At 50.2% G+C, this 24,907-nt stretch overlaps 1 protein-coding gene across 14 annotated transcripts in view; it reads right to left on the bottom strand.

Annotated features, from left to right (window-relative positions):
• Positions 1 to 968: 968 nt before the first annotated feature.
• The window catches only part of PTPN3 (protein tyrosine phosphatase non-receptor type 3), a 114,905-nt gene continuing 90,966 nt past the window's right edge, over positions 969 to 24,907 (bottom strand). For all 14 annotated transcript variants that reach the window (XM_066367479.1, XM_066367474.1, XM_066367477.1 and 11 more), the window contains 7 exons: positions 16,635 to 16,725; positions 16,279 to 16,340; positions 14,031 to 14,177; positions 4,621 to 4,749; positions 3,647 to 3,792; positions 3,041 to 3,176; positions 969 to 2,535 (listed from right to left, as the gene is read on the bottom strand). In XM_066367479.1, the coding sequence (XP_066223576.1) occupies positions 2,458 to 2,535; positions 3,041 to 3,176; positions 3,647 to 3,792; positions 4,621 to 4,749; positions 14,031 to 14,177; positions 16,279 to 16,340; positions 16,635 to 16,725 (789 nt within the window). In that variant the 3' untranslated portion in view covers positions 969 to 2,457. The remainder of the gene's footprint in view (positions 2,536 to 3,040; positions 3,177 to 3,646; positions 3,793 to 4,620; positions 4,750 to 14,030; positions 14,178 to 16,278; positions 16,341 to 16,634; positions 16,726 to 24,907) is intronic.

Below are 24,907 nucleotides of genomic sequence, written 5' to 3'. Positions count from 1 at the left end.
ATTTACCTTGATTTTGATGTTCTTCTCTTAGCACTAAAAAAAAGGCTTGTTAAGTATAATTGCTCAAGTGTACAAGGTGGTGAAGCAGAAATCTTGAGTTACAAAATCTAACTGGTAGCACCTACAGCATTTCCTCGCATTATTTCACCCCTTTAGAGAATTCTCTCGCCTGTCCCTGGTATTTCCTGGATTTTGTTCCTGGTAACATACACTGGGTCTGAACTACTGGCCAGCATCAAGGCAGAAAAAGGCTCGTGGCAACCTTTGGTAAGCTTCTTGGAAATTTATGTGATAATAACAACATTTCTGCAATGATATTGAACGATTAAAAACAATGCAAATCTGCAAACACAAGCGTCTCATGCTTTTGAGCAGACAGGGAGACCTTGCCTTTTTATCAAAGGGCCATGATTTGCTAAATATCCTGATGGCATTGGAATTTACAGCGGCTTGCCTGCCTTCCCGTCTTCTTCGGCGCTTTGCAGATAGAGTTTTTTCTGATTCCAGACTGAACAGAGGTACTGGTGTGATATTCCTTTGTGTGTCTGTTCTCTCCAGAAGAAAGGCGATTTTCTCTCACAAAAAGAAAAGCAACTCTCTCTTATGAAAACCATACGATACTACTTCTGATTTGGGTTTTTGCGCTCATCACTGGTTAACTTCCCCAAGTAATTCATCCCCACAGTGTCAGATTCCAGCTGGTGAAAATTCCCACTGATTGCATCTGAGTCGGTCCTTATAGTCCACTTCAAGCCCTCGGTATTGTTTCTCCTATTTTATTGCCTAGCTCTCCTCTCCTGCTTCCTTCTGCTAGCCTGGCCCAAATACTGACAAGGATGGGGTTCGGGGGGTCACCTGCTCCACAGGACAGGGTCACAGCACTATAGAACACCTCCCTCCCAGCCCGCCGTTTAGCAGTAAAACACTGGTGGGGAAAAGATGGGAAGCACACAAGTAAATAGACCAGGTGTGGAGAGAACGGCCTTTATTCTTCCTGCAACCAGCACACGACTCAGTTGGTGGAGAGTTTGCTTAAACATCAAAATGGCTTTGCTTCTGTGCACTATTAATACAAAAGCGTCTTTTTTTTTCTATAAATCCCATTAAGAAACTGCCTTAGCTTTCTCTTCTGGATACATAAAAACTGCTATTTAAACACACCACGTTGAAGTTGCATTTTTTTTGTAATTTATTTTCCTTAAATAATAATTTTCTACAATCCTGTCACAAATTAAAAAAAATTTTTTTTAACACAGTATTAACAAAGGACAATCCGAATCATGGTGTACTTGGAATAAATTAACATCAAAGTGTGTTTCTACTCAGATAGTCTGATCCTCTCCTTTGAAATGAAATGGAGACCATTGTGACCGAGGGTGAATGCACACTTGTTCTATACAGAGACGCATTCTTTATATAAACTCCACTGTAATTTGAATAGAGTTAGGAATCCTGAGAAGCACTCACCCTTGGGCGCGCGCGCGCGCACACACACACACACACACACACACACAGACCCACATCCATGGACAGCCCTGCAGTTGCTGGGTGTCCCATGGTTCAATGGCTAGCAGATCTTTCCTCAGAAGGGCCAAAGATGCTGAATATTTAGATGACATCCCATCTCCCCTCGAGAACATCGTCACGTTTCAAGTGTAATAGCCTGAAGTAGCAGCAATCCACGTAGTAGAGTCAGTAGTCGACGATTCCAGTCTTGGCCGCTGAGAGCACAGCGCACAGCGGGCAGGGGCAGCAGAGGCGAGTGGCGTCCGCCCACGCCTACAACTAATGCGCAGGTGCCAAGACCGCCCCCGGCGTCTTCGTTCTCAGTGTCAACTGAGAACTCACCCGAACCTACACTGCTAATCCGGTTCAGGCGTGGCGTGGGGACCTGAACGGGGTCACTAAATGCAGGCAGAAAGCGGGGCATTTTGGACAGGATTCTCAGAAGCACGAATGTCAGCAGGGACGGGGAGAAGGGACAAAGGAAGGGAGGGCAGGAAAGGTACAGCTGACCTTCAGCCGGAGAGCCCACCCCCTGCCCAGCACAGAACGCCGGGCGCTGAGTCCTGTACAACATCTACATACAAAGCTGCCACACCCTCTTGCTCCTGGGAGGTCGACAGCACGGCAGGAGTCCCCTCTCAGTCGCCCAAGGATGGCTTACAGGATCATGGTGACGTGTAGGGAGGCATCAGGACGGGCCCCACACGGAGGTCCCCTTTTGCATCGCCTCGGGGGAGCGACGGGCCTCAGCGATGCTATCACAGCACACGCATCTACACAGTTCCTATGTACACGATACCTTTCTCGTAGAAATTTAAAGTGCCTGGCTTCCGACGTGCCCTTTCCTTTCCCACACCACAGCCTACAGAGTCCACTTGCTGCTTCCAGAGGGAAGGTCTGTCCTCAAGGACGATGCCCTTCGAAAGAGGAATGAACGTTTTCACAGTTGTCTTAACTGGGATCCAGCACGGAGACTAAGCCTTCCTCGTAAACACGAAGAATCGCTTCGCACACAAACTTGTACTGGCTCTGGAAAAGAAAAGGACGCCGTCAGCTCCGTAATGTGACATCGCACCACACACTTAGTCATTTGATAAAAACACTCTTTGGGCTTCAGCTCTGGGCCGGGCCCGAACCTGACATGTGTGGGAGAGAGCACCCAGGAAGGAGTGCGGCCATGTGAAAAGTTCACTGAGCTTGAAGGCTCATCTCAGGACAGGGGGGAGGGGTGAGACCCTCGGGTGACCTTGCTTACTTCCGGACCAATAATGAGCCAGGGGTCGACAATGCAGAAGGCAACCCGGGCCGCCCCCCGGCCGAGTGGCTGGCAGGAGACAAGCCATGGAGGCAGCAAAAGGCAGAGGTCAGATGCAGTGGCTCAGCCTGACAGACTCTGTGGCCGTGGCCAAGTGACTCAGTCCCCTCAAGCCTCGGCCACCTGACCTGCAAAGCCCTTTGCACAGGCCTGGCCCAGGGCTAATGCTCAGGGAGCGTCCGCCACTGTTGCTATTTTTATTGTTGGATTTCCACTCACTGATGTTTGCACCATCATGGCGCGCTGGTCTCGCATTTTCCGGACAATATCCAGCGGGTAAACGGGCAGGTTTCTCTCAATTAGGCACATGGCTGTTTCCATGGTGACCAAGACACCAGTTCGACCTATTCCAGCACTGGGGGGAGAGGGGCAGACACTTGGGATTTGCTCAGCGGCGTTTCTGCATGCACAGCCCAGCCCAGCTCAGCTCCTCACCGGTTCCCGCACTGACGCAGAGGAGCACACACGGGGCATGTGCTCATAGTGGCTGAGAAAGCCTCTGCTCAGACAGTGTGAGGCCAGGGACCCACCTTTCAGTGCGAGCTCCAACCCCCATCCTATTCACATCTCTCGAGAAGGTCAGTGGCCTCAGAACAGGAAGGAGAGGCGGGTGGGGCTTTTGCAACTCTGCGCTGCCCTTGGAAGTTGACACCTTCCTGACATTCCCCATCTTTTGACACAGTCAAGAGATCAAGTAAACAGAGCTCTGCAAGAGCATAGCTAGTCTTGTGGGATCTGGGTGGATCTGATGTCTGCTAACTTTCTAAAAACCTTCCCCGAGGAGTGGGAATACTAGGAACCACCAGACCCCACAGGCCACAGTACCTGCAGTGAACTAAGACGGGCTCGGCGTCCGCCCTCAGGGACCGCACGTAGTTGACAAAGTCCAGGAAGTCCGAGGAGTCATCGGGCACACCGTGGTCAGGCCACGCGACGTACTGGAGGTGTGTCACAGTGTGCTCCTCCCCAGTCTGCGGAAGGGGCAGATGGCCTTGGTCAGTCAGTCCGGAGGGTGGGCAGGAACACCCAGCCCCGCCGCTGCGGCCTCCAGCCAGAGTGCTTCCGCCCCCTGCTGCTCCGTGGCCCACTGCGCAGAGCTGGGCGGGGCCCTTGCTGACCCCGCCCACCCTCCTGACACCCACCCTCCGGGTTCAGCGCTGGCCACCTCTGCCCACAGGGAGTTCTTCTGTTTGCTCCTACAGTGCTTGCCATTAAGGCCACACACAGTAACTTTTTTCTTTTTTTGTAATGGTAAAAATTTATATAACACAAAGTTCATCATTATTAAGTGTACATTTCAGTGGTGTTAAGTACATTCCCAATGTTGTACAACCATCGCCACTATTTACCCGTTAAACGTGAACTCTTTCTTCCCTCTGCCCCGCAGCACCGGGCACCACCACTGTCCTCTGGACGTCAGATAAGTAGAATCATACAGTATTTGGCCTTTAGTGTCTGGCTTATTTCCCTTAGTATAATGTCCTCACATTTCATCCATGTTGTAGCATGTGTCAGAATGTCCTTTCTTTTAAAGGCTGAATAATATTCCACCGTCTGACGACACCCCATGTAGTTAATTCCCTCATCCAGCCTGTGGCCATGGGCTGTCTGCACCTGCTGGCTGTTGTGAATTGAGCCGCTGTGAACTCGACTTCTGTCTCTTTAACTGAAATGCTTGCCAGGTGAAATCGAAGAGCAGACCAAGAACAGCTCTGCCCGGGGCCACAGTGGATGCTGGCTCTGCACCCGCCTCTACACCGTGCCCTCCCGGGACCGCTCACTGCCAGGGCCCTGCTCACCTCGGTGTTCGTGACCAGCATTTCCCGGAATACGTAAGCAATGGTGCAGTCCTCCGACTGGCAGCGGATGTGGAAGCTGCCATGTTCCACGACATCGGGAGGGTCGGGCCAGTACTGGTGACATTTGGTCTGCGAGGGAACCACGAGGGTGAGTTAACCTCTGCTGCAGGGGAATGCACACGAGCAGTTAACTGACAGCTGGGTCGGGCACTCAACCCGAGTGCTCTCACTCACACCAGGCACTCCTGCCGGGAGCCGAGGAAGCCGGGTGAGGCCGACCTGCCCTGTGTCTGTCCTGAGGGGGCAGAGGCACACCCCACCCTCTTATGGAGAGCAGGGTGGGGGTCGGCCCGCCAGGGGCCAGGCCACAGCTCACAGAACAGTCCAGGGTGGAAGCCAGAGGGGGACCACAGAGACTTACCTTCTTTATCACCAGGGTCTGGAATGAACAGGAGGGGCCTGGACTTAGGAGTGACTCTCCACCCCAGCCTCCCCCAGCCCCAATCAGGCCCACGCCAGTCCCTCAGGCCCCTTCCCTGCTTTCAAGGCCCCTCTCTACCTCACCCCCTCCCCCATCCACCCCCACCCGCCTGAGGTAAAGGCTTCAAGGCACAGCGGTGCAGAGCACACATTTGGGAGTCAGACAGAACTTTGTAGGCGTTAGCCATGTGACTTTGAACCTGCTACGTAACTGTTTTTCATATTCTTCATCCCAAAGATGGCGACAGCACCTGCTTCCCAGACAGCAACAGAGGCTGGAGCTAACAGTGTGCAGGGTCAGGCTTACGGTGGGGGTGGGGGAACTGAGTCAGTGGTGCCCAGCATTGCCGTTGTTGTTACTATGGGCCCTGCGCCAACCTGGGTAAGGAGGGCGAGAGATCCCACACAGACCCAGAGGAAGGGTTTTGGCATCTGAGCAGCAGCTCCCAGGCCTGCACACGCTTCCACACAAGCCTCATATGAATGAAGCTGAGACTCCCAGACAGCAGACGAGGAGACCCCAGGCTCAGCGGGATGAAGGTCGTAGCGGCCGTGGCTGACCTGCAGGCTGGCCGATCCCACCACTCTCCCCTTTTACTACTTCCCTCTCTAAACCCTGAAGCTTATTCCATAGAGATCAGACTCCCACCTCTGGCTTTGAAGCAAAATTCAGGGCCAAGCTGTCCATCTCATCATGGTTCTGTCCATCAGCTTTTGGTTCACTCAAAAAATTAATTTTCTCCAAGTGTACAGTCAGGTCGGATGTAAAAATCGCATTTGTTTACAGCTGAAAGGGGGCGTGCACTAATGGATGCACATAATTTGTCTGGAAAGAGCTTTTCTATTCTTATGTTCAAATGTCACAGTTTGAATTTAATAACTTGAAATTAAGCAGGCTGCTGGAAAGTCAGAGTTAAGAAATGACTTGTGAACCTTACACCTGGGTATTTGGTTAACAGCCATTTCCTGTCTTTGCTTAGATAGGAAGGGCTGCTGTCTGGCAGGACCCAGAAGAACTCAAGGCAGAGCCGACAGACACCAGCCTACATCCGCCTCCTCTTCTGCCAGGGGGCGCAGAGCTCTGCTGCAGGCTCCTGAGGGTCCTGCTCTCAGGACGACTGGTAGAAAGATATCTCCTGGAATTGACCAGCCCATGCATGGCAGAACTATAGATATCTATATATCTAGAAACTCCCAGGGAACCGAACCTGAACTGGTCTCTCTCTTTAACCCTTGATCATATTTAGATCTGAGGTCTATTTGGATCTGAAAGCACTGGGGGCATAGTGAGAAGGGTAAGAAGTTTGTGGGAACCCCGAGTTTCAATCCTGGTTAGTAACTTCAGGTAACCAGTGTGTGATCATGACCAAGTGACTCCACTTTGAGCTGTGGTTTCCCCGCTGCCGCTGCGGGGAGGGACAGTGCACTAGCCTACTAACTTCTAAACAGTCCACGTAAGCACTAAACCATGCTTTTTTGTGTGTGACAGGGGTAGAAAGAGAGTCAGAGAGAGGGATAAACAGGCAGGAATGGAGAGAGATGAGAAGCATCAATTCTTTGTTGTGGCACCTTAGTTGCTCATTGATTGCTTTCTCATGTGTGCTCTGACCGGGGGGCTACAGCAGACTGAGTGACCCCTTGCTCACGCCAGTGACCTTCGGCTCAAGCCAGCGACCATGGGGTCATGTCTATGATCCTACACTCAAACCAGCAATCCTACACTCAAGCTAGTGAGCCTGCACTCAAGCCGGATGAGCCTGCGCTCAAGCCGGTGACCTCGGGATTTTGAACCTGGGTCCTCCATGTCCCAGTTCGATGCTCTATCCCCTGTGCCACCACCTGGTCAGCCTAAACCGTGCTTTTAATGGACATTATTTCATCTTGGTCTTAAAACAACCCCTCAAACAAATAGATTGGCTCTATTTTGTGTACAAATAAACGGAAGCTCAGAGAAGGAATCAGCTGGTGTCAGATGATATATATAGCAGGACCTACACAGATGTAAAAAAATCATTTCTCCCCTCAAAAGAAACATCCCTGATAGAAGGTGAGGAAAATGACTTTTTCAATCGGAAAGCTATATACCTCTACGTCTCTGTTTCCTTTGGGAGGAAACCGTGAAGCTGAAAGGAGACTACAGTGGAAAACATTCAGGGGAGGAAAGACAAGAGGCAGAACGCAAAGCCACCCTGCAGGGAAAGCGTCCCCCACACCACAGGCGAATCAGGCTGCGGAGGAGCCCCCGTGCGGGCAGACGGGAGGGCCGCACGGAACAGCGATAAGGACTCAGGCCAGTCCACGCCTGCGGGGAGCTCCACTCTACTCACTGCCTAACCTGGAGAAAACAAACGGGACCTGCTGAAAATGTCACCTCGCCTGTAGTGACAGACTCCTGACACCAGGAAGAACCACCTGCTGGGTGGTGGCAAGGACAGAGGAGGGACCTGAGGATGAAGGGCTCCGATGGCCTGAGAGCTGGCGGCAGGGGCGGGAGGAAATGGGCAGCCTGGATTTTAGAAGAACTGGTTTCCAACCACCGATAAACAAGAGGGGTGAGTGCCCAGGGCCAGAGACCGGGAAGGGAACGCTATGGCTCACAGGAGACGGGAATCGCTCAGGCAGGGACCCGAAGGAACGGGCCGCAAGGGGCTCAGCTAGGAAGAAAGGGCTGGGAAACAAAGAACCCCCCGTCCAGTCACATGGAGACCAGAGGGGCTCAGGTGCAGAGCGGCCACCACCAAGAGGAGGGGGAGGCCATCAGGACAGAGCAGGAGCGGCAGGGGGAGCCGAGGCCGCCCCGTGGAGGAAACAGCCTTTTCTGCCGGGTGAGCGCGGTCCCCGCAGACCATCTGTCGCCGGCCACGCCTGCTGGAGAGCTCTCTCTGAGGAGAAGAGTGACCTCACAGCCTCACAGCCGGGAAGGGAAGGCCAACTTTCAAGGGGAAAGAGAAGGCCACCCCAAGCACGGAGACGGCGCCCAGCGCCCCGCGTGGGCTCAGGTGTTGTCTCTGAGGAATTCCATCATGGACTGAGAGACCTCATCCATGACGGGTGAGACGGGAGAGTGGAACCCGCACGGACAGTCCCTGAGAACCCCTGGAGCATCTACGAGGCGTCCGGAAGCAGCAGAATAGGGAGGCAAGTACAGCATGAGCTTTCAGATGGGGAGACGGGCAGGTTTCGGAAAGGACAAGGCAATAAACTTGATGTCCCGATGATAAAATACCAGAGTGGCTGCAGAGCTGGGCCTGCAAAGTATGAGATGCCTGGTGGTCAATCAGGCGGAGAACAGGTCTGCACCGAGCCACGTGGTGGGATGAGCTCTTTTCCATGTGTGCGCACACACGGAGAGTTTCAGTTGTGTCCAGAACAGCTTTCGCATCATCTCCCTAATACTTGAACTCTCTTTCTAAAAGGGAGGGAGGGAGGGAGGTGGGTGTGTGAGGAAACACACAAGCCTCAGGTTCAGAGCCTGGAGGGCAAGAGCACCGATTCAGAATTTAATGGCATTAGTTTCTGATCTTTGTATTTTTACACACACCTTCTACTGATGGCAATGATGCTGAACTTCTATTTAGAATTTATCTTTTTGGGGAAGGAGAATACAGTCAATAATATTGTGATAAGTTTTCACGGTGACAGATAATTACTAGAATTAGTGGGGTGATCATGTTGTAAGGTATAAAAACGTTGAATTACTATATTGCACACCTGAAACTAATATAACCAATATAAGATTGTATACCAATTGTATTTAAATAAAAATTTTTTAAAAGATATATCTTTCAAAGGAAATTCATTAAAGCAAAAAAAAAGAAAAAAAAAAGTGAGTCCATTTAAGGAAATAATGCTGCAGTAAAATATTGATAAATACAGTCTAGTCCTGGCAATCATTGTTAAGGTGGTACTCCCAACTACTACCGATGTTAACATTTCCGTAACGTTTATTGCGTACAAGTACTCTTCCAAGAAGGCTACCTGTGTCAACGCACTCCGTTTCCCCACAATTCCACAGCGTGAACGGTATCATTACCCATCTCACACGGAGGCTTTGCCGCCCCCCTGAGGCACACGGGGAGGAAGCGGCAGGGCTCAGGTCTGAACGCAGGACGCACGGCCCTGCGTATGAGATGTGGTGGCCTTCTCGCCCACCACACTCCAGAGCAAGACGGCTGCAAGGGCTCCAGAAAAACAGAAAGTGTCCCCGTAACTTCGCTTCCTGTTCAAAACAATATTTAAAAAAATCACAAAAATAAAACAAAACCTAAGTGAAAATTAAAAACAGCCAAAAAATGAGACTTCTAGACGAGGAGATCAGGTGATGCTGTAGACCTGTTGCCATGGGATCTCAGCAAAGCCTCCCGGCAGTCTCACAACTAGCTGGGCGGAGAAGACGGAGCAGGGGCCAGGGTGGGGCGCAGAGCTGGGAGGGCTCACACCCTCTCCCCACGAGCGTCCTCAGCGCCTCCAACCCCCAGGGCCCTGCGGCCTCTGGAGGATCTTTACGTGGTTAAGCAGTGATTTATGTGAAGAGATTCTGATTGAAACTGTGACAAGGGGCTAACAGCAACAGCTACCACCAAGAACAACCGAAGGAAAGCCCCAGAGAGCCCCAGAGAGGCCCTAGAGGCCTGACCTGATGGCTGCGTCCTACCAGTGATGACAGTGAGGATGACGATGACAACCTCTCTCTCATACACATACAACAACATCTTAACATCCGCAACACGCAGGTCTCTAAGCTTCTTATCTACAGGGTCTCAGTCCTCGCAGGCCGTCCCAGGAGAGCACTGTCACCGTCCCCATTTCCCACACAGCGAAGCTGAGAGTCAGGGAGCTCTGAGCAGCTTGCTCCAAAGGAACCGTGTTTGGAACCCAGACCACTGGCCCCACAGCCTCACCAGGGTGCTGTAGATCCTTAGGTTCCAAGAGTCAAGGGCGTGGGCACGAAATGGGCAACCTGGCTCGACGGCAACATTGAGACAAAGACCACAAGCCTCATGGGAGCTGAACCTGTACCCTTTCACAAGTCGAAGATGACGTCACACACCTGAAGGAGCACTGTGCAGAAGGAGGGGTGACTCATCCTGTGTCCTCCAGGTGGGAAAGCAGGTGTGGGGGGTGAAGGTTCGAGGCAGCACGGATTTCAGCTCGTTGGGAGGAGTTTTTAATGTATCAGAGCTGAACACCCACAGGATGGACCCTGGAGTGGGTGAGCAGAGCGGGGGAGTGGTCTGCCTGGGACATCACACGTAAAAGCCCTTTGCAATTTATGGGGCTCTGTAAATTGGTAGGAATCCATACTCTGCTGCTTCAGGTGAGAGGGTAGAATGGCCCCTCACACACACTCTCCATCCCGCTCCTGTGTCCTGACTGTCAGGGGAGAGGGTGGACTGGCCCCTCACACACACTCTCCATCCCACTCCTGTGTACTGACTGTCAGGGGAGAGGGTAGACTGGCCCCTCACACACACTCTCCATCCCTGTGTCCTGACTGTCAGGGGAGAGTGTGGACTGGCCCCTCACACACACTCTCCATCCCACTCCTGTGTCCTGACTGTCAGGGGAGAGGGTGGACTGGCCCCTCACACACACTCTCCATCCCACTCCTGTGTCCTGACTGTCAGGGGAGAGGGGAGACTGGCCCCTCACACACACTCTCCATCCCACTCCTGTGTCCTGACTGTCAGGGGAGAGGGGAGACTGGGCCCCTCACACACACTCTCCATCCCACTCCTGTGTCCTGACTGTCAGGGGAGAGGGGAGACTGGGCCCCTCACACACACTCTCCATCCCTGTGTCCTGACTGTCAGGGGAGAGGGTAGACTGGCCCCTCACACACACTCTCCATCCCTGTGTCCTGACTGTCAGGGGAGAGGGTAGACTGGCCCCTCACACACACTCTCCATCCCTGTGTCCTGACTGTCAGGGGAGAGGGTGGACTGGCCCCCTCACACACACTCTCCATCCCTGTGTCCTGACTGTCAGGGGAGAGGGTGGACTGGCCCCCTCACACACACTCTCCATCCCTGTGTCCTGACTGTCAGGGGAGAGGGTAGACTGGCCCCTCACACACACTCTCCATCCCTGTGTCCTGACTGTCAGGGGAGAGGGTAGACTGGCCCCTCACACACACTCTCCATCCCTGTGTCCTGACTGTCAGGGGAGAGGGTAGACTGGCCCCTCACACACACTCTCCATCCCTGTGTCCTGACTGTCAGGGGAGAGGGTGGACTGGCCCCTCACACACACTCTCCATCCCACTCCTGTGTACTGACTGTCAGGGGAGAGGGTGGACTGGTCCCTCACACACACTCTCCATCCCTGTGTCCTGACTGTCAGGGGAGAGGGTAGACTGGCCCCACACACACACTCTCCATCCCTGTGTACTGACTGTCAGGGGAGAGGGTAGACTGGCCCCTCACACACACTCTCCATCCCTGTGTCCTGACTGTCAGGGAAGAGGGTGGACTGGTCCCTCACACACACTCTCCATCCCACTCCTGTGTCCTGACTGTCAGGGGAGAGGGTGGACTGGTCCCTCACACACACTCTCCATCCCTGTGTCCTGACTGTCAGGGAAGAGGGTGGACTGGTCCCTCACACACACTCTCCATCCCACTCCTGTGTCCTGACTGTCAGGGGAGAGGGTAGACTGGCCCCTCACACATACTCTCCATCCCGCTCCTGTGTACTGACTGTCAGGGGAGAGGGTGGACTGGCCCCTCACACACACTCTCCATCCCTGTGTCCTGACTGTCAGGGGAGAGGGTAGACTGGCCCCTCACACACACTCTCCATCCCTGTGTCCTGACTGTCAGGGAAGAGGGTGGACTGGTCCCTCACACACACTCTCCATCCCACTCCTGTGTCCTGACTGTCAGGGGAGAGGGTAGACTGGCCCCTCACACACACTCTCCATCCCGCTCCTGTGTACTGACTGTCAGGGGAGAGGGTGGACTGGCCCCTCACACACACTCTCCATCCCTGTGTCCTGACTGTCAGGGGAGAGGGTAGACTGGCCCCTCACACACACTCTCCATCCCTGTGTCCTGACTGTCAGGGAAGAGGGTGGACTGGTCCCTCACACACACTCTCCATCCCACTCCTGTGTCCTGACTGTCAGGGGAGAGGGTAGACTGGCCCCTCACACACACTCTCCATCCCGCTCCTGTGTACTGACTGTCAGGGGAGAGGGTGGACTGGCCCCTCACACACACTCTCCATCCCACTCCTGTGTCCTGACTGTCAGGGGAGAGGGTGGACTGGCCCCTCACACACACTCTCCATCCCACTCCTGTGTCCTGACTGTCAGGGAAGAGGGTGGACTGGTCCCTCACACACACTCTCCGTCACACTCCTGTGTCCTGACTGTCAGGGGAGAGGGTGGACTGGTCCCTCACACACACTCTCCGTCACACTCCTGTGTCCTGACTGTCAGGGGAGAGGGTAGACTGGTCCCTCACACACACTCTCCATCCCACTCCTGTGTCCTGACTGTCAGGGAAGAGGGTGGACTGGCCCCTCACACACACTCTCCGTCACACTCCTGTGTCCTGACTGTCAGGGGAGAGGGTAGACTGGCCCCTCACACACCCTCTCCATTCCTGTGTCCTGACTGTCAGGGGAGAGGGTGGACTGGTCCCTCACACACACTCTCCATCCCTGTGTCCTGACTGTCAGGGGAGAGGGTGGACTGGCCCCTCACACACACTCTCCATCCCACTCCTGTGTACTGACTGTCAGGGGAGAGGGTAGACTGGCCCCTCACACACACTCTCCATCCCTGTGTCCTGACTGTCAGGGGAGAGTGTGGACTGGCCCCTCACACACACTCTCCATCCCACTCCTGTGTACTGACTGTCAGGGGAGAGGGTAGACTGGCCCCTCACACACACTCTCCATCCCACTCCTGTGTCCTGACTGTCAGGGGAGAGGGGAGACTGGCCCCTCACACACACTCTCCATCCCACTCCTGTGTCCTGACTGTCAGGGGAGAGGGGAGACTGGGCCCCTCACACACACTCTCCATCCCACTCCTGTGTCCTGACTGTCAGGGGAGAGGGGAGACTGGGCCCCTCACACACACTCTCCATCCTACTCCTGTGTACTGACTGTCAGGGGAGAGGGGAGACTGGCCCCTCACACACACTCTCCATCCCAGTGTCCTGACTGTCAGCGTGGATCCATCTGGCATTCTGAACAGCACACCGAGGAAAGCCCCGGGGGACGGTGGCACACAGATCAAAGCAGGCGGCTCAAAATTTATTTATGTTTGATATTGGAATGTGTTTCTGAATAAACCTTTCATAAGGAAGCTCTCCAGACGCAGGCACATAGGGAGCATTCCCGACACAGGTGGCCCTAGCGCGCTGGTTTCTGTTCTGCAGCCAGTGCTCTGTTCCCACGGAACCCCCCCGTCCTGCTAAGCTAAGCACAGGACGATGTCCACCACACTCTCCTTATCAAGCCCTCCTGACCTATTTTTGAAATGGGTTTTGCTGCAACACAAGCAGAGGTGGACAGAGGTGGTCGTTTCTCCTACACTGTACTGGCACCGTGACCCAGGCACTCACACTGCCTTTCTTAGGCCCAGCACCGGTCCTGAGCGGGGGAGGCCACAGCCAATGAGGGCTTCCGGGCAGGTGGGGTGAGGCCAGGGGAACTGGCCTCTGGGCTGTAATAACTGAGCCAGGAGAGGGAGGGGCGGTCCCATCCTTCTTTAGCTTGGAGAGGCCGGGTGTGGGCAGAGCGAGTGCTGAGCTTTCCACCACTACTCAAGTCCACCAGCCGCTCCTCACAGGAGATTGACGGGTCCTGGAGGGGCTGGACTGGGCGACGTTTAAGACCCTTTCCCGCCCTGAGACTCACGTTCCACAGAACACAGCGTGATACGCACACACATTTGAATTGGAAATCAAGCCACTTACCCGCCCTCGCTCCGTGAGAGTCGTCAACATGACGATGAGCGATAACTTCTGATCCCAGACGACTTGCCAGAATTGTGCACAGGTGTGTGGCAGGGGTCCCTGAGCGGCAATGTACTTGTTCACAAGGTTAGCAGCAGGAATTTCCATCTAGCGAGAGAGCGTTAAGGCATGACAATCTGTTACTGCCACAAGGTGGAGGGAGCTGGGTCTTCCACCCTCTACATGGTAACTGACATCGCACCGGAGTAACGTCCCTATCAATTTACGGCCAGTAAGAAAACAATTTTTAAAAAGCTATTTTTAAAAACCCTTCAAAGATACTTGACAAAAGTGCTAGCATTAGATATTTAAGATAAAACTGTGATGACTCAGCAGGCGATAATTAGAACAGTGCCTACAAGGTGGCAGAAGAGTTTAAACGACCTTCACTGCTGTGTCTTGAATAGAATCAATACTGGGTGTCTGTGTTTTCAGTGACACGCGTCAATCCTCCTTGTTTTTCAGACTGACAGTTGCCAGGTGAGAACGGGGAAGGGGTTGAGAAGTACAGATTGGTATCACAGGACAGCACAGGGAACGTAGTCCATGATATCGTTCATAAGTGTGTGCGGTGCCAGGGGGGACTGGAAATGTTGGGGGGACACTGTGTAAAGTGTATGACTGTCTAACCACAACGCTGCACACCTGAAACCAATACAGAATAATATCGACTATAAAAATGAAAACTAAGGCCCCACCCCCCCCCAAAAAAAAATCCTCCTTTTTTCCCTCTATCCAGGGTTTTCTATAAAAATCTCTTTACTTTCCTTCGAAGCATCAACTACACAGGCTTATCCCACCGCTACTGCCGTTCGTGGCTTTCTGTAGGGCTGCCGATGCTCGTGTCCTGAGGTTGGTGCCCCCGCCCAGCTTACTGAGGTGTAACTGACAAATAAAAGGTGTGTGTGTATTAAGCTGCACAACACGATGGTTTGATAGACCTATGTATCGAGAAATGATGACTACAATCACACTAACGAACACATCCATCACCTTGCAGTTACATGAGGTGTAACTGAGTTGGTCAACGTGAAATGTGGAAGTATTTTCGGCTTTCCTTCGTGTCTTCCTCCCGCCCTGCTCTGCATGCACTGCTGCCATTCTGATCCGCGTCCTTTCTGTGCAAGGACACTCAGAACCTGCCGAGCTTCTGCAGTGGCGCCGAGATTCATGGTTTGGTTGGTGTCTGAGCTAATGGTTTCCTCAGCCCCGGTGTTGGTGACCACCCACCCCCGCCCGAATTCTAGGGCGGCTCATCTGTATATCGTGTGTTCACTACCCCAAGTCAAGCTGCCCATTTCTGACGCTCTGCTTTCGAGACACCAGGGATGTTACAGTGAGGGTCAGTGCATCAGTGACCCCACAGACGTCTGGAATAAGTGGAATCACTCGCCAGACCCATGTTTATCAGAAAAGCTCTTGATATTTTACTGTGAGTTGAGAGCTTAACTTGGGAAGCTACCTGTTCCTTTAGATCAGAAGTTGGCAAACTATGGTGTGAGGACCAAATCTGACGGCTGCTCTGCAAGCCAAGAGTTGGTATTTTATAACTTTACGTGGTCGCAGTTTAAATGGTTGTGTAAGTACCTAAGTAATAGCCTCAATTTTGCCTTGACTTGCAAAGACCAAAACATTCACTCTTTGACCCCTGACAGAAAAAAGGGTGCCGACCCTTGGTTTTCAGTGAAGAAACTGAAGTGCAGAGAGGTCAGCTAAGCTGCCCCAGATGTATTTTCAGAGTGAAATGAACGCTTTCCCCACATCTTTTACCTGGTCTTTTTTTGGGTTATATGCACAGAGGTGGTTTTATTTTTCTTATTTTAGTTAGGATATAGAGTAATACCAGGGGGGAGACACAGGAAGTTATAAACATAGCACAGGCAAGAAAAAAAAACCCAAACAAACCAAAACACCCACATGCCAGAAGTCGAGGACAGAAGGCATGCGGACGATGGCGTCAGAGACACGGAATCTGAGTGTTTGGTCTCACCTTCTGTTAGCTCTGTGACTTGTCAAAGTATTTAATCTCTTTGAACCTTAGTTTTGTCCTCTGTAAACTGACTCTCTCCTTAGCCTTCCCTCAACAGCTGCCGTGCTGAAATAAGGGCATGAAACAGGAAAGCCCCCGTCTACCGCAACCCCCCCATGCGTCTTTGCCATGCTTGTTGCAATGATTAACGGGCTCTTGTGATCCAGACTCCTAACTTACGTTCACGTAACTTGCATTAATATAATCTTCATTTCCCTGCAGTAATACCCGGGTGGTGTCATCTGTGGGGGAGAAAAAAAATAAAAAAAAACATGTACCGATTATGCCGAGCGTTATTTTTATCACGCCAAGGAAATAAGGGTTCAGTTCCCAGCCCCATCTGCAGCGCTCGCCTCATTAGCATAAACACTATTCCCCAACTGTTCCGAGTCTGAAATGGCTGCAATAAAGACGGTGGTGTTTACAGACACACTGGAAACCATTCCAGAACACCAGACAATCTGTTTTAAAAAGGGAAACATTATCTCAGTGTGTGTGGGGAGGGGTGGGGGGAGGCACTCGGGCCGGATACTCACAAGGCAGCACATCCTTGTATCGGTTTCTGTCCAAATTTTGAGGCAGCTTTGCAAACGTGATAGCCAAACCGGGCTTCTTTCTGTAGAGTTGCTACATGACAAATAGAAAAGTAAAAAGCCATTGCAGCCTGACCTGTGGTGGCGCAGTGGATAAAGCGCCGACCTGGAAATGCTGAGGTTGCCGGTTCGAAACCCTGGGCTTGCCTGGTCAAGGCACATATGGGAGTTGATGCTTCCAGCTCCTCTCCCCTTCCTCTCTCTGTCTCTCTCTCCTCTCTCTCCCTCTCTGTCTCTCTCTCTCCTCTCTAAAAATGAATAAAAAAAAAAGCCATTGCAAAAAAAACAAACAAAAACAGCTATGAAGGAAGTGGGGAAACATACTTTAGCAGTCAAAGTTGAACATTCATGGCACCAAATTCTTAACATTTAAAAATGATTATGTGTTGTCTATTAAAAAATAAAAAAAACCAAATTCTACCCAATAAGAAATTTTATAGTCCCGTAAGAAGCTAAGTTCTTCAATGTTTTCTAACATGAGAATCTTTGGGCGGGGCAAGGGGACAGTCATATTTGTCTGAGTCACAGATAATGGATCACAGTAAGTAAAACCTTATCTTCATGACAATTATTTGACAAATGCTAAAAGCAAGTAAAGAAAAAATTATGACTCAAAATTAAATGGAAGTCATTTACATTAGTCTAAAAACATTTCCCTCCAATTCAGTGGTGTGAACCTATTTTTTGCTTAAAAACAAGAACTTTCGTTCATCATTTCACAAGTATATTTCCACAGCGGAACATTTATTCCCATTCATATAGAGAGGTATCCTCTGTACATGCAATCACTAGCAAAAATTCAAACGATACAGTCTCTGCACATCTACAGGCACACAGTGGACAAATCTGCACAGAGCCTGATGGGATTTTGACAACAGCTCTGGGAGAGGTATTAACAGTATCCTTATTTGGCAAAGCGAAGAGGCAGAGTTTAAACACTTAGATCACAAACCACAGACTGAACTCAGATGTGACTTCAATGCTTGTGTTTTCTTTTTCCCTTGAAACCACTTTATTGAGGTATGACTGACAGGTGAAAGCAGTCCATATTTACCGTATACAGCTCGATGAGGTTGGGGATGAGAAAGCATGCACCAGCGAAACCACCACCATCGAGGCCACAGACGCACCCCTTCCCTCTCGGTTTCCTCCTGCCCCTAGACCAGGGGTCCCCAAACTTTTTACACAGGGGGACAGTTCACTGTCCCTCAGACCGTTGGAGGGCCGGACTATAAAAAAAACTATGAACAAATCCCTATGCACACTGCACAGATCTTATTTTCAAGTAAAAAAAACAAAATGGGAACAAATACAATATTGAAAATAAAGAATAAGTAAATTTAAATCAACAATCTGACCAGTATTTCAATGGGAACTATGCTCCTCTCACTGACCACCAATGAAAGAGGTGCCTCTTCTGGAAGTGCGGCGGGGGCCGGATAAATGGCCTCAGGGAGCCGCATGTGGCCCGCGGGCTGTAGTTTGGGGACCCCTGCCCTAGACCTTTCTTTTCTACACAACCGTTTCTCTCACTTTGAACTCGAAAGTGAAACACTATTCACCAGTGGTTTTTGTTAACTTTATGGGACTTTAAAAACAACATAATTTTTTCAACATATGAAGTGATTTAATTTTTGGGGGGGAGCAGAAAATTTGGGAAATTCAGACTAGTATAAAAATATAATTAGTAGTAATTTCGCAACCCTGAGATGATCTTTTTCATGTATTTTGTCCAGTTTATATGTTTCTGCACATGTGTATACACATATACATGAGCATATATGCAAATATATACTCCATAGTTTAAAAAAACAAAACAAAAACTGAGATTAAAATATATATTACATGTTACATATATGTTCTATAAAACCCAAATGTTTTGAAAGAAGCTGACAGGTACTCCTTTGAAAAAGTTTCAAGGTCAAAGCTATCTTACGTTCTATGATTCTCCAAGACAAGTTCCGCTATTTAATTATGATTAGCTAAGCATTTGTCAAGCTAATTTGGCCATGGAGAGTCTCACAAGAAGTATTCTGGGAAATACTACTATAATTTTGAAGCCTGTTTTTTTTTTCTACTTATCCTATAATGTCTAGTTCCCCATGTTGTTAAATAGTCTAAGTATTCTCCATATACATGATTTTTACTGTCTCAATCATCTGTTGTTTCTCATAACTTATTTTAACTTTTACTCTACTTTTTGATTAGGCTGTTTTCAATATTTTTACTCTTATACAATTCTCAGGAACAGAATTACTGCATCAAAGCATATTTGGAAAGACTTTGATACATACTATGTAACCAAGTTCCCCTACAGAGGTATATGAGAATAGTTAGTTCAACAAATTGTGGCCAAAATCATCAGCTAAAACGTGTTTGCAATTGAATTAAGAGGCTGGGAGGCTGAATATTATTTTGCCCCTTGTTTTTGCAAATTTTATTTCTTGTTTTGTAAAACTGCCTCTGTTGGTTTTTCTCTTATTAGCTCTTTCTTTTTTAATTAAACAAACAAGTTGCACAGAAATCACCAGGAGAGAATTAGCATAGAGATTTTGGGTAATGATCATTATGTCCTATCTTATACGTTTACCAAATATTTAGAATTCTAATCTCTCCCTGAGCTCAGCTACTGATCATCTTTATAATTTCAGTTCATAACAACTAAGTAGCCACTGGACAACTTCTTAAATATCTGTGAACTTTAATGGACTCTCCGAACTCATTCTAGAAAGAAATTCATAATAAATCGGAAGGCTTGGTTTGACTCTGAAAGGAGGAGAATATCTGAACCATTCAAATTCCCCAAATAATATGCTGGTTCTACCTAACTGCACAGAGGTGAAATCTAATTAAGCAAATATAATCAGGAAAGCTCACCTAGAGGTAAAAAAAAAAAATTTCTTTCTTCAAATAACAAAAATGTAAATGTAATCAACTTGAGATGGTCTAGCTGAAAAGCACAGATCTAGGAAAAGGCTTTAAGTATAGTAAGTCTATAAGCATCGCAGCAGTATAACGATCTGCTGATAAGATCGCAGAACACTAAATACGTATATATAGAAGGTACTCTCGCAGTGCTTGAACATATTTTTACATGTGTACACCCTGGGCTTCCTCTGACAAGAATGCATAAAGATATATATCAAAGAAATTTATCTAAAGCCAAAGAGTTGTTTTTTGTTTTTGTTTTTTTTAAATTTAGTGAGAGGAAGGGAGGCAGAGACTAACTCCCACATGCGCCCTGACCAGGATCCTGGCAAGCCCACTAGGGGGCAATGCTCTGCCCATCTGGGGCTCTTGATCCATGGCGTCCAAAGCCATTATCTTTTAGTGCCTGAGATGGAGGCCATGGAGCCATCCTCAGTGCCTGGGGCCAACTTGCTCCAATCAAGCCATGGCTGTAGGAGGGGAAGAAAAGAGAGAGAGAGAGAGAGAGAGAAGCGAGAGGGAGAGGGGTGGAGAAGCAGATGGGCACTTCTCCTGTGTGCCCTGACTGTTAATCAAACCCAGGACATCCACATGCCAGGCTGACACTCTACCACTGAGCCAACCTGCCAAGGATCAAATATTTCTTAATTAGCAGAATAGTCTGAGTACTCCCCAATAGGGAGAAGTGATGACTTAAACTATGATACAGTCATATTACAAAATTATATATAATTAAAAATAATTCAACTAAAACCACACATTTGTAAGGATCTCCACTCATCTTATTTTAAGTGAAAACTGAAAGTTACAAAATAATATATAGAGTAGTGATTTCATAGCGGCATACACATACGCATATGTGTGTGTGCACTTACGTGTATATGTGTGTATCAAATATATCTGCATGAGCACTGGAACAAGTATGAAAGGATACCCATTTATTACTTGTAAATCCTAATAACAGGAGCTAAAGGAGAGGCTGGTTAGGAGACTATGAATTTTATTTTGGCTATTTATGAATTACTCAAATTATTACAAGGTGCATTATTTTTAAATCCACATGACTGAAGTGAGAAAAAGAACTACAACAAAAAAAATTATATGTAAGATTTAAAAATAAATAATTTGACAAAAAGCTAGGTGAACAAAGCTAAGATTTGCGGGGGGGGGGGTGCGTTTAGAAGGTTTGAGAATACCCTCCTATTTGTGTCTGCCTTGCTAAGGCTGACATCGAGTCCCATTTTCACTAAACTGCTTCCGTCCTGGCTGCACACTCATTGAAGGTGTTAAGAGCTGGCTGTCAAGTTCCTTTATTTGACCGACTCTCCTCCAGAGCCATTGAGCTGCTCAGCAGGCTGGGTATGAAAACAGGGCCCCGAGAAGGTGGTCTCAAGTACAAAGTGATAATATGAAAACAGGCGTATCTTTCTGCCAAGTGTGTTTCACATGTTTCTCCCTTGACTCTCACATCAGTTCTGTGAAATAGATATGGCTAGAATTATTAGGGTCACCCCTTTAGAGGGAGAAAATGAGGCTCAGAGGTTATAAGAGCACTTAGTATTTAATTAAATACTATTAAATTTATGTCCTAAATGAATCTGTTCTCATCTGATCAAAATCTTTGCTGAGAGGGGTTACTGCGGAACAACCAAACTGCCATTCCAGTGTCAGGATCACCAGCTCTGCCTCCAGACAGGAAACGGCTGTTGGGAGCTGGAGCCGGAGCCGGAGCCGGAGCCGGAGCTGGAGCTGGTGCTGGAGCTGGAGCTGGAGTGGGAGCTGGAGCTGGAGCGGAAGCCGGAGCCGGAGCTGTCCAGCACGGCACCGGAGGGATGGGTAAGACCAGACAGCTTTTCCAGCTTCAACATTTCTTTGAAAAAGTCATGTGATATGAGAGAGAGGGCATCAGGGGGTGACTCTGATCTCCCCAGACTTCTGGCCCAACCAAAGATCTGAAATCTAGTCACATCCCTCAGAGGAGGGCTCGGGACGCCCAGCGGGCTGCCGCAGTGGACGCTGGCCAGGCCCGCGCAGAGGAGCAAGCACCGCACGACTAGATGAGGGTTATTCCCACTGGCACTCTGGGAGGCTGAGAACCCAGGAGGAGGAAGGAAAAGGGAAAGGGGGAAAGGGGAGCGGGAGACCTGAAGGGACGATGGGGAGGGAGAGCATACGGCAGAAACAGTCCCTTCCTGCCCTCCGCAATGACCCGGAGGCTACTGCAGGGCAGCGACTTTCCAACAGCTGCTTGCTGTCGGCTTCCCGTGTCCAGTGCTGGAGGCTTCAGGAAGGCGGCGTCTGGTTTGTTTTGATCACCACCATAAACCCTTGGCCAGCACTGTGCCCGGCTCCTGGCGCTTAATGAAAATTTGTAGCGTTAAGGAATAACGATATCTGCTGCTTTAAACAAAGGGCAGAAGCCACTCAAGTGAAGCATGACAAGAGGTGGCACAGGGTCATATAATTAAGCAAAGGGTAACAATTTTCCATGAAGGCCCCGAGAGGCTGTTTGCCTGGCACTACTTTGCAGACACTGTAATTCACTGCTCACGGGCAGTTCAGCCACACTGGGGACATCCCCGTCCCCTGGTACCTGACCCAACCAGAGTGGGCAGGGACACTCTCTAGAGGGGACTCGCAGCCTCCCCTGACCCTCCCATAAAGGTTTGCTGAAAGGACTTGACATTGTGGCTAACAGTTTCGGGCCGTTGGAGAGCGCTACGTTAAACACACGGGCCCAGACGCAGGCCCAGACGCAGACGCCTGCCGCCCTCTGGCCCGGCCCCTTCCGCAGAGCAGTCAGGACAAGCGGGTGGCACGTGAGGAGTGCAGCTCTCGGTCTGCTCCCGGTCATCCCGTATGATATAACATTGTCCTTTCTTAAAGGACGAGAAAGAAACTGTTTGGAATATCTTTTAACTGCTTTTTTTTTTTTTAAAGGTGTGGAGTTCTAATCGTGAAGGTCCAACTGCCTTCACTGATTCCTACATGAGTCAGTGTAGGCCTCTCAGGAAGCCTTCAGCCGCCTCTGTCCTTCCAAAGCAACTTTCTTAATGATCGTAGGAGCCAGTGAGTCACTTGTTGGGACACAAGTATGGGATGCTTCCCACATGGGTGATGTAGGAGCGAGTTAAGGGAAGCCAGGTCAGAGGAAGATGGCTCCTGGTCCGGGGAAGGTGGAAGAGGCTGAGGGGGATAGGGGGGACCCCTGGGTGTGATGGAGTCCGGCGGCCACCGCTCTAGCGCATCGGCCGGGGAGAGAGGAGGATAATGTCCCTCCTTGTCTATCAACCACATATGACAAGTCTCCAGAGAGGTCTTCACCAGGCAGGGAAGCTGCCGGTCACCTGGTCCTTGGAGGAGGATGGGCACCTCCCATTCTCCTTGGCTGGGAAGCTGGTTCTCAGAGGACAAGTCCGCGCCATCACTTATCTTGAACCCAGGGACGTCTATGCTGAATGCATCGCCTTCTGGCTTACAGAGAAGGTGCAGCTCAGGGAAGCAAGGATCGAGCCTTACGTTCTTCTCCGGGAGGAACGAAGCTGAGGCTGAATGGGTGAGCTCCTTAAAGGAAGAGTGTCCTGGAGGTGATAATGGACTTGGAGCTCTGGAAACCCCAGATCTTCTCTTTACACGAGACACAGAGGAACGCTGTGCTTGGCGGAACAGAGCAGAGCACCTAGGCAGGTCGAGGCCGATGGCCAGTGCTGCGGCGCAGTTCACCCTGGCAGGTAACCAGCAGCTGCTGCAGGGGAGGGCTCAGCTGGGGCCCGGTGAGGATCTGGGTGGCACGCCCCTGGCCACGGCGAGCTCTGACGCCGGATTAGACTTTTAACATGGACTCTAATCCTAGATCTCTCCTCTCTCTCACACTTTGGTCCCTTTGCCTCTGAGCCTCATTTCCTCCACCTAAAGAAGTGACCCTAATAATTCTGGCCGTATCTATTTCACAGAACTGTTGTGAGAGTCAACGGAGACAACATATGTGAAACACATTTGGCAGATTCCAAAGTGCTATAGAAATGCTAATTATTAAGTGTGATTTTGTTACAGCTGGAACCACATGCTGTCTGGAACACATCTGTAATTGTTGAGCGTAAGCCACGGGAGGGACGGGAATCCCCTTCAAGAAAATATGCTTCCAAGTGAGCTGTGCAGAAAATCAGCTCACCACCCCGGGAGGCAATCCGTCGTGGCCCAGCCACCCCAGGGCCGGCCCTTTCTGGGGTGGTGTGGGCACCTGCTAGAAACTAGCCATCTCTTCCTGCCCCTGTCCAGAGCACAGCTTCCGTCAGACAAGTCACCCTCCTATGACGGCACTGGCAGGGCAGGTGGAGACCAGAACTGCCAGCACTCTGGAGTCAGACAGCCCCGGGGTCCACCCCAGCGTGACCTGAGCACTTTTTGTGTGGAGGTTGGGCATGTTCTTTAGACCCTTGAAGCCTCTGTTTATAAATAATGATAGTTAGTTACTTTTAATTGAGCTCTTACCATGTGCCAGACAATGCATTAAGTATTTATCTCATCTAACCCTCACAGTGAACCCATGAGGGCCCCAATTGACAGATGGGGAAGTACAGGTCATGGAGGTTAAGAGACACGCCTGAGGTCACATAGGGAGTGAGTGGTAGAGCCAGGATTTAAAGTCTGATTGGTTCCATGTGGTAAAGATAGTTTCTCAGATCTTTTCTAGCTCTGATATTGTATTAGTCTAGTAACAACTCTCACATGTAAATACATTCTGTTGTACGAAAAGGTTCTATGGTTTTTAAGCAAGCAAGCTCTTGAGTTAGTCTGTATCATTTTCTGTGCGACAGATAGCCTCCCCCAGACCCTGCCCTTCCGCCTCGACCACAGGCTGTCATGAGACTCCTGTGCGATGATGCACACGAAGCCCTTGGCGCACAGTCTAAGTGCTCATTAGAGGGTTCCCCTTGTCCTGGTTTCTAGTGTGATCCGGCTTCCTTTAGAATCCTTCTCGAGCAGCTGCACAGGACTGAGTAGGACATCTTTCCCCTGTCTGGAGCAGCGGTGGCTGTTAAATCCTGTCTCATAGTCCGGGGCTCCTCAGGACAGTGCAAGGAGACCTAGCCCGTCGGGCAGGGCTCCACGCACCCCACCAGCTCCACCACAGAGCAGCTCTGCTGTTACCTGTTCTGCATCCTGGCATTCTGCAAACGTCATTTACAAAGAGGGCTGCCCGACTTCATTTCTAGGAACTACACAGAAAAAACGAAGGAAACGTAAACTAAAATTTAACCCTAAAATTTCTACATTGTCCAGTTCTT

Source organism: Saccopteryx leptura, chromosome 2 (genome assembly GCF_036850995.1).
Source record: "Saccopteryx leptura isolate mSacLep1 chromosome 2, mSacLep1_pri_phased_curated, whole genome shotgun sequence".
Taxonomy (NCBI): Eukaryota; Metazoa; Chordata; class Mammalia; order Chiroptera; family Emballonuridae; genus Saccopteryx; species Saccopteryx leptura.
This window is presented reverse-complemented; position numbering and strand designations above follow the sequence as displayed.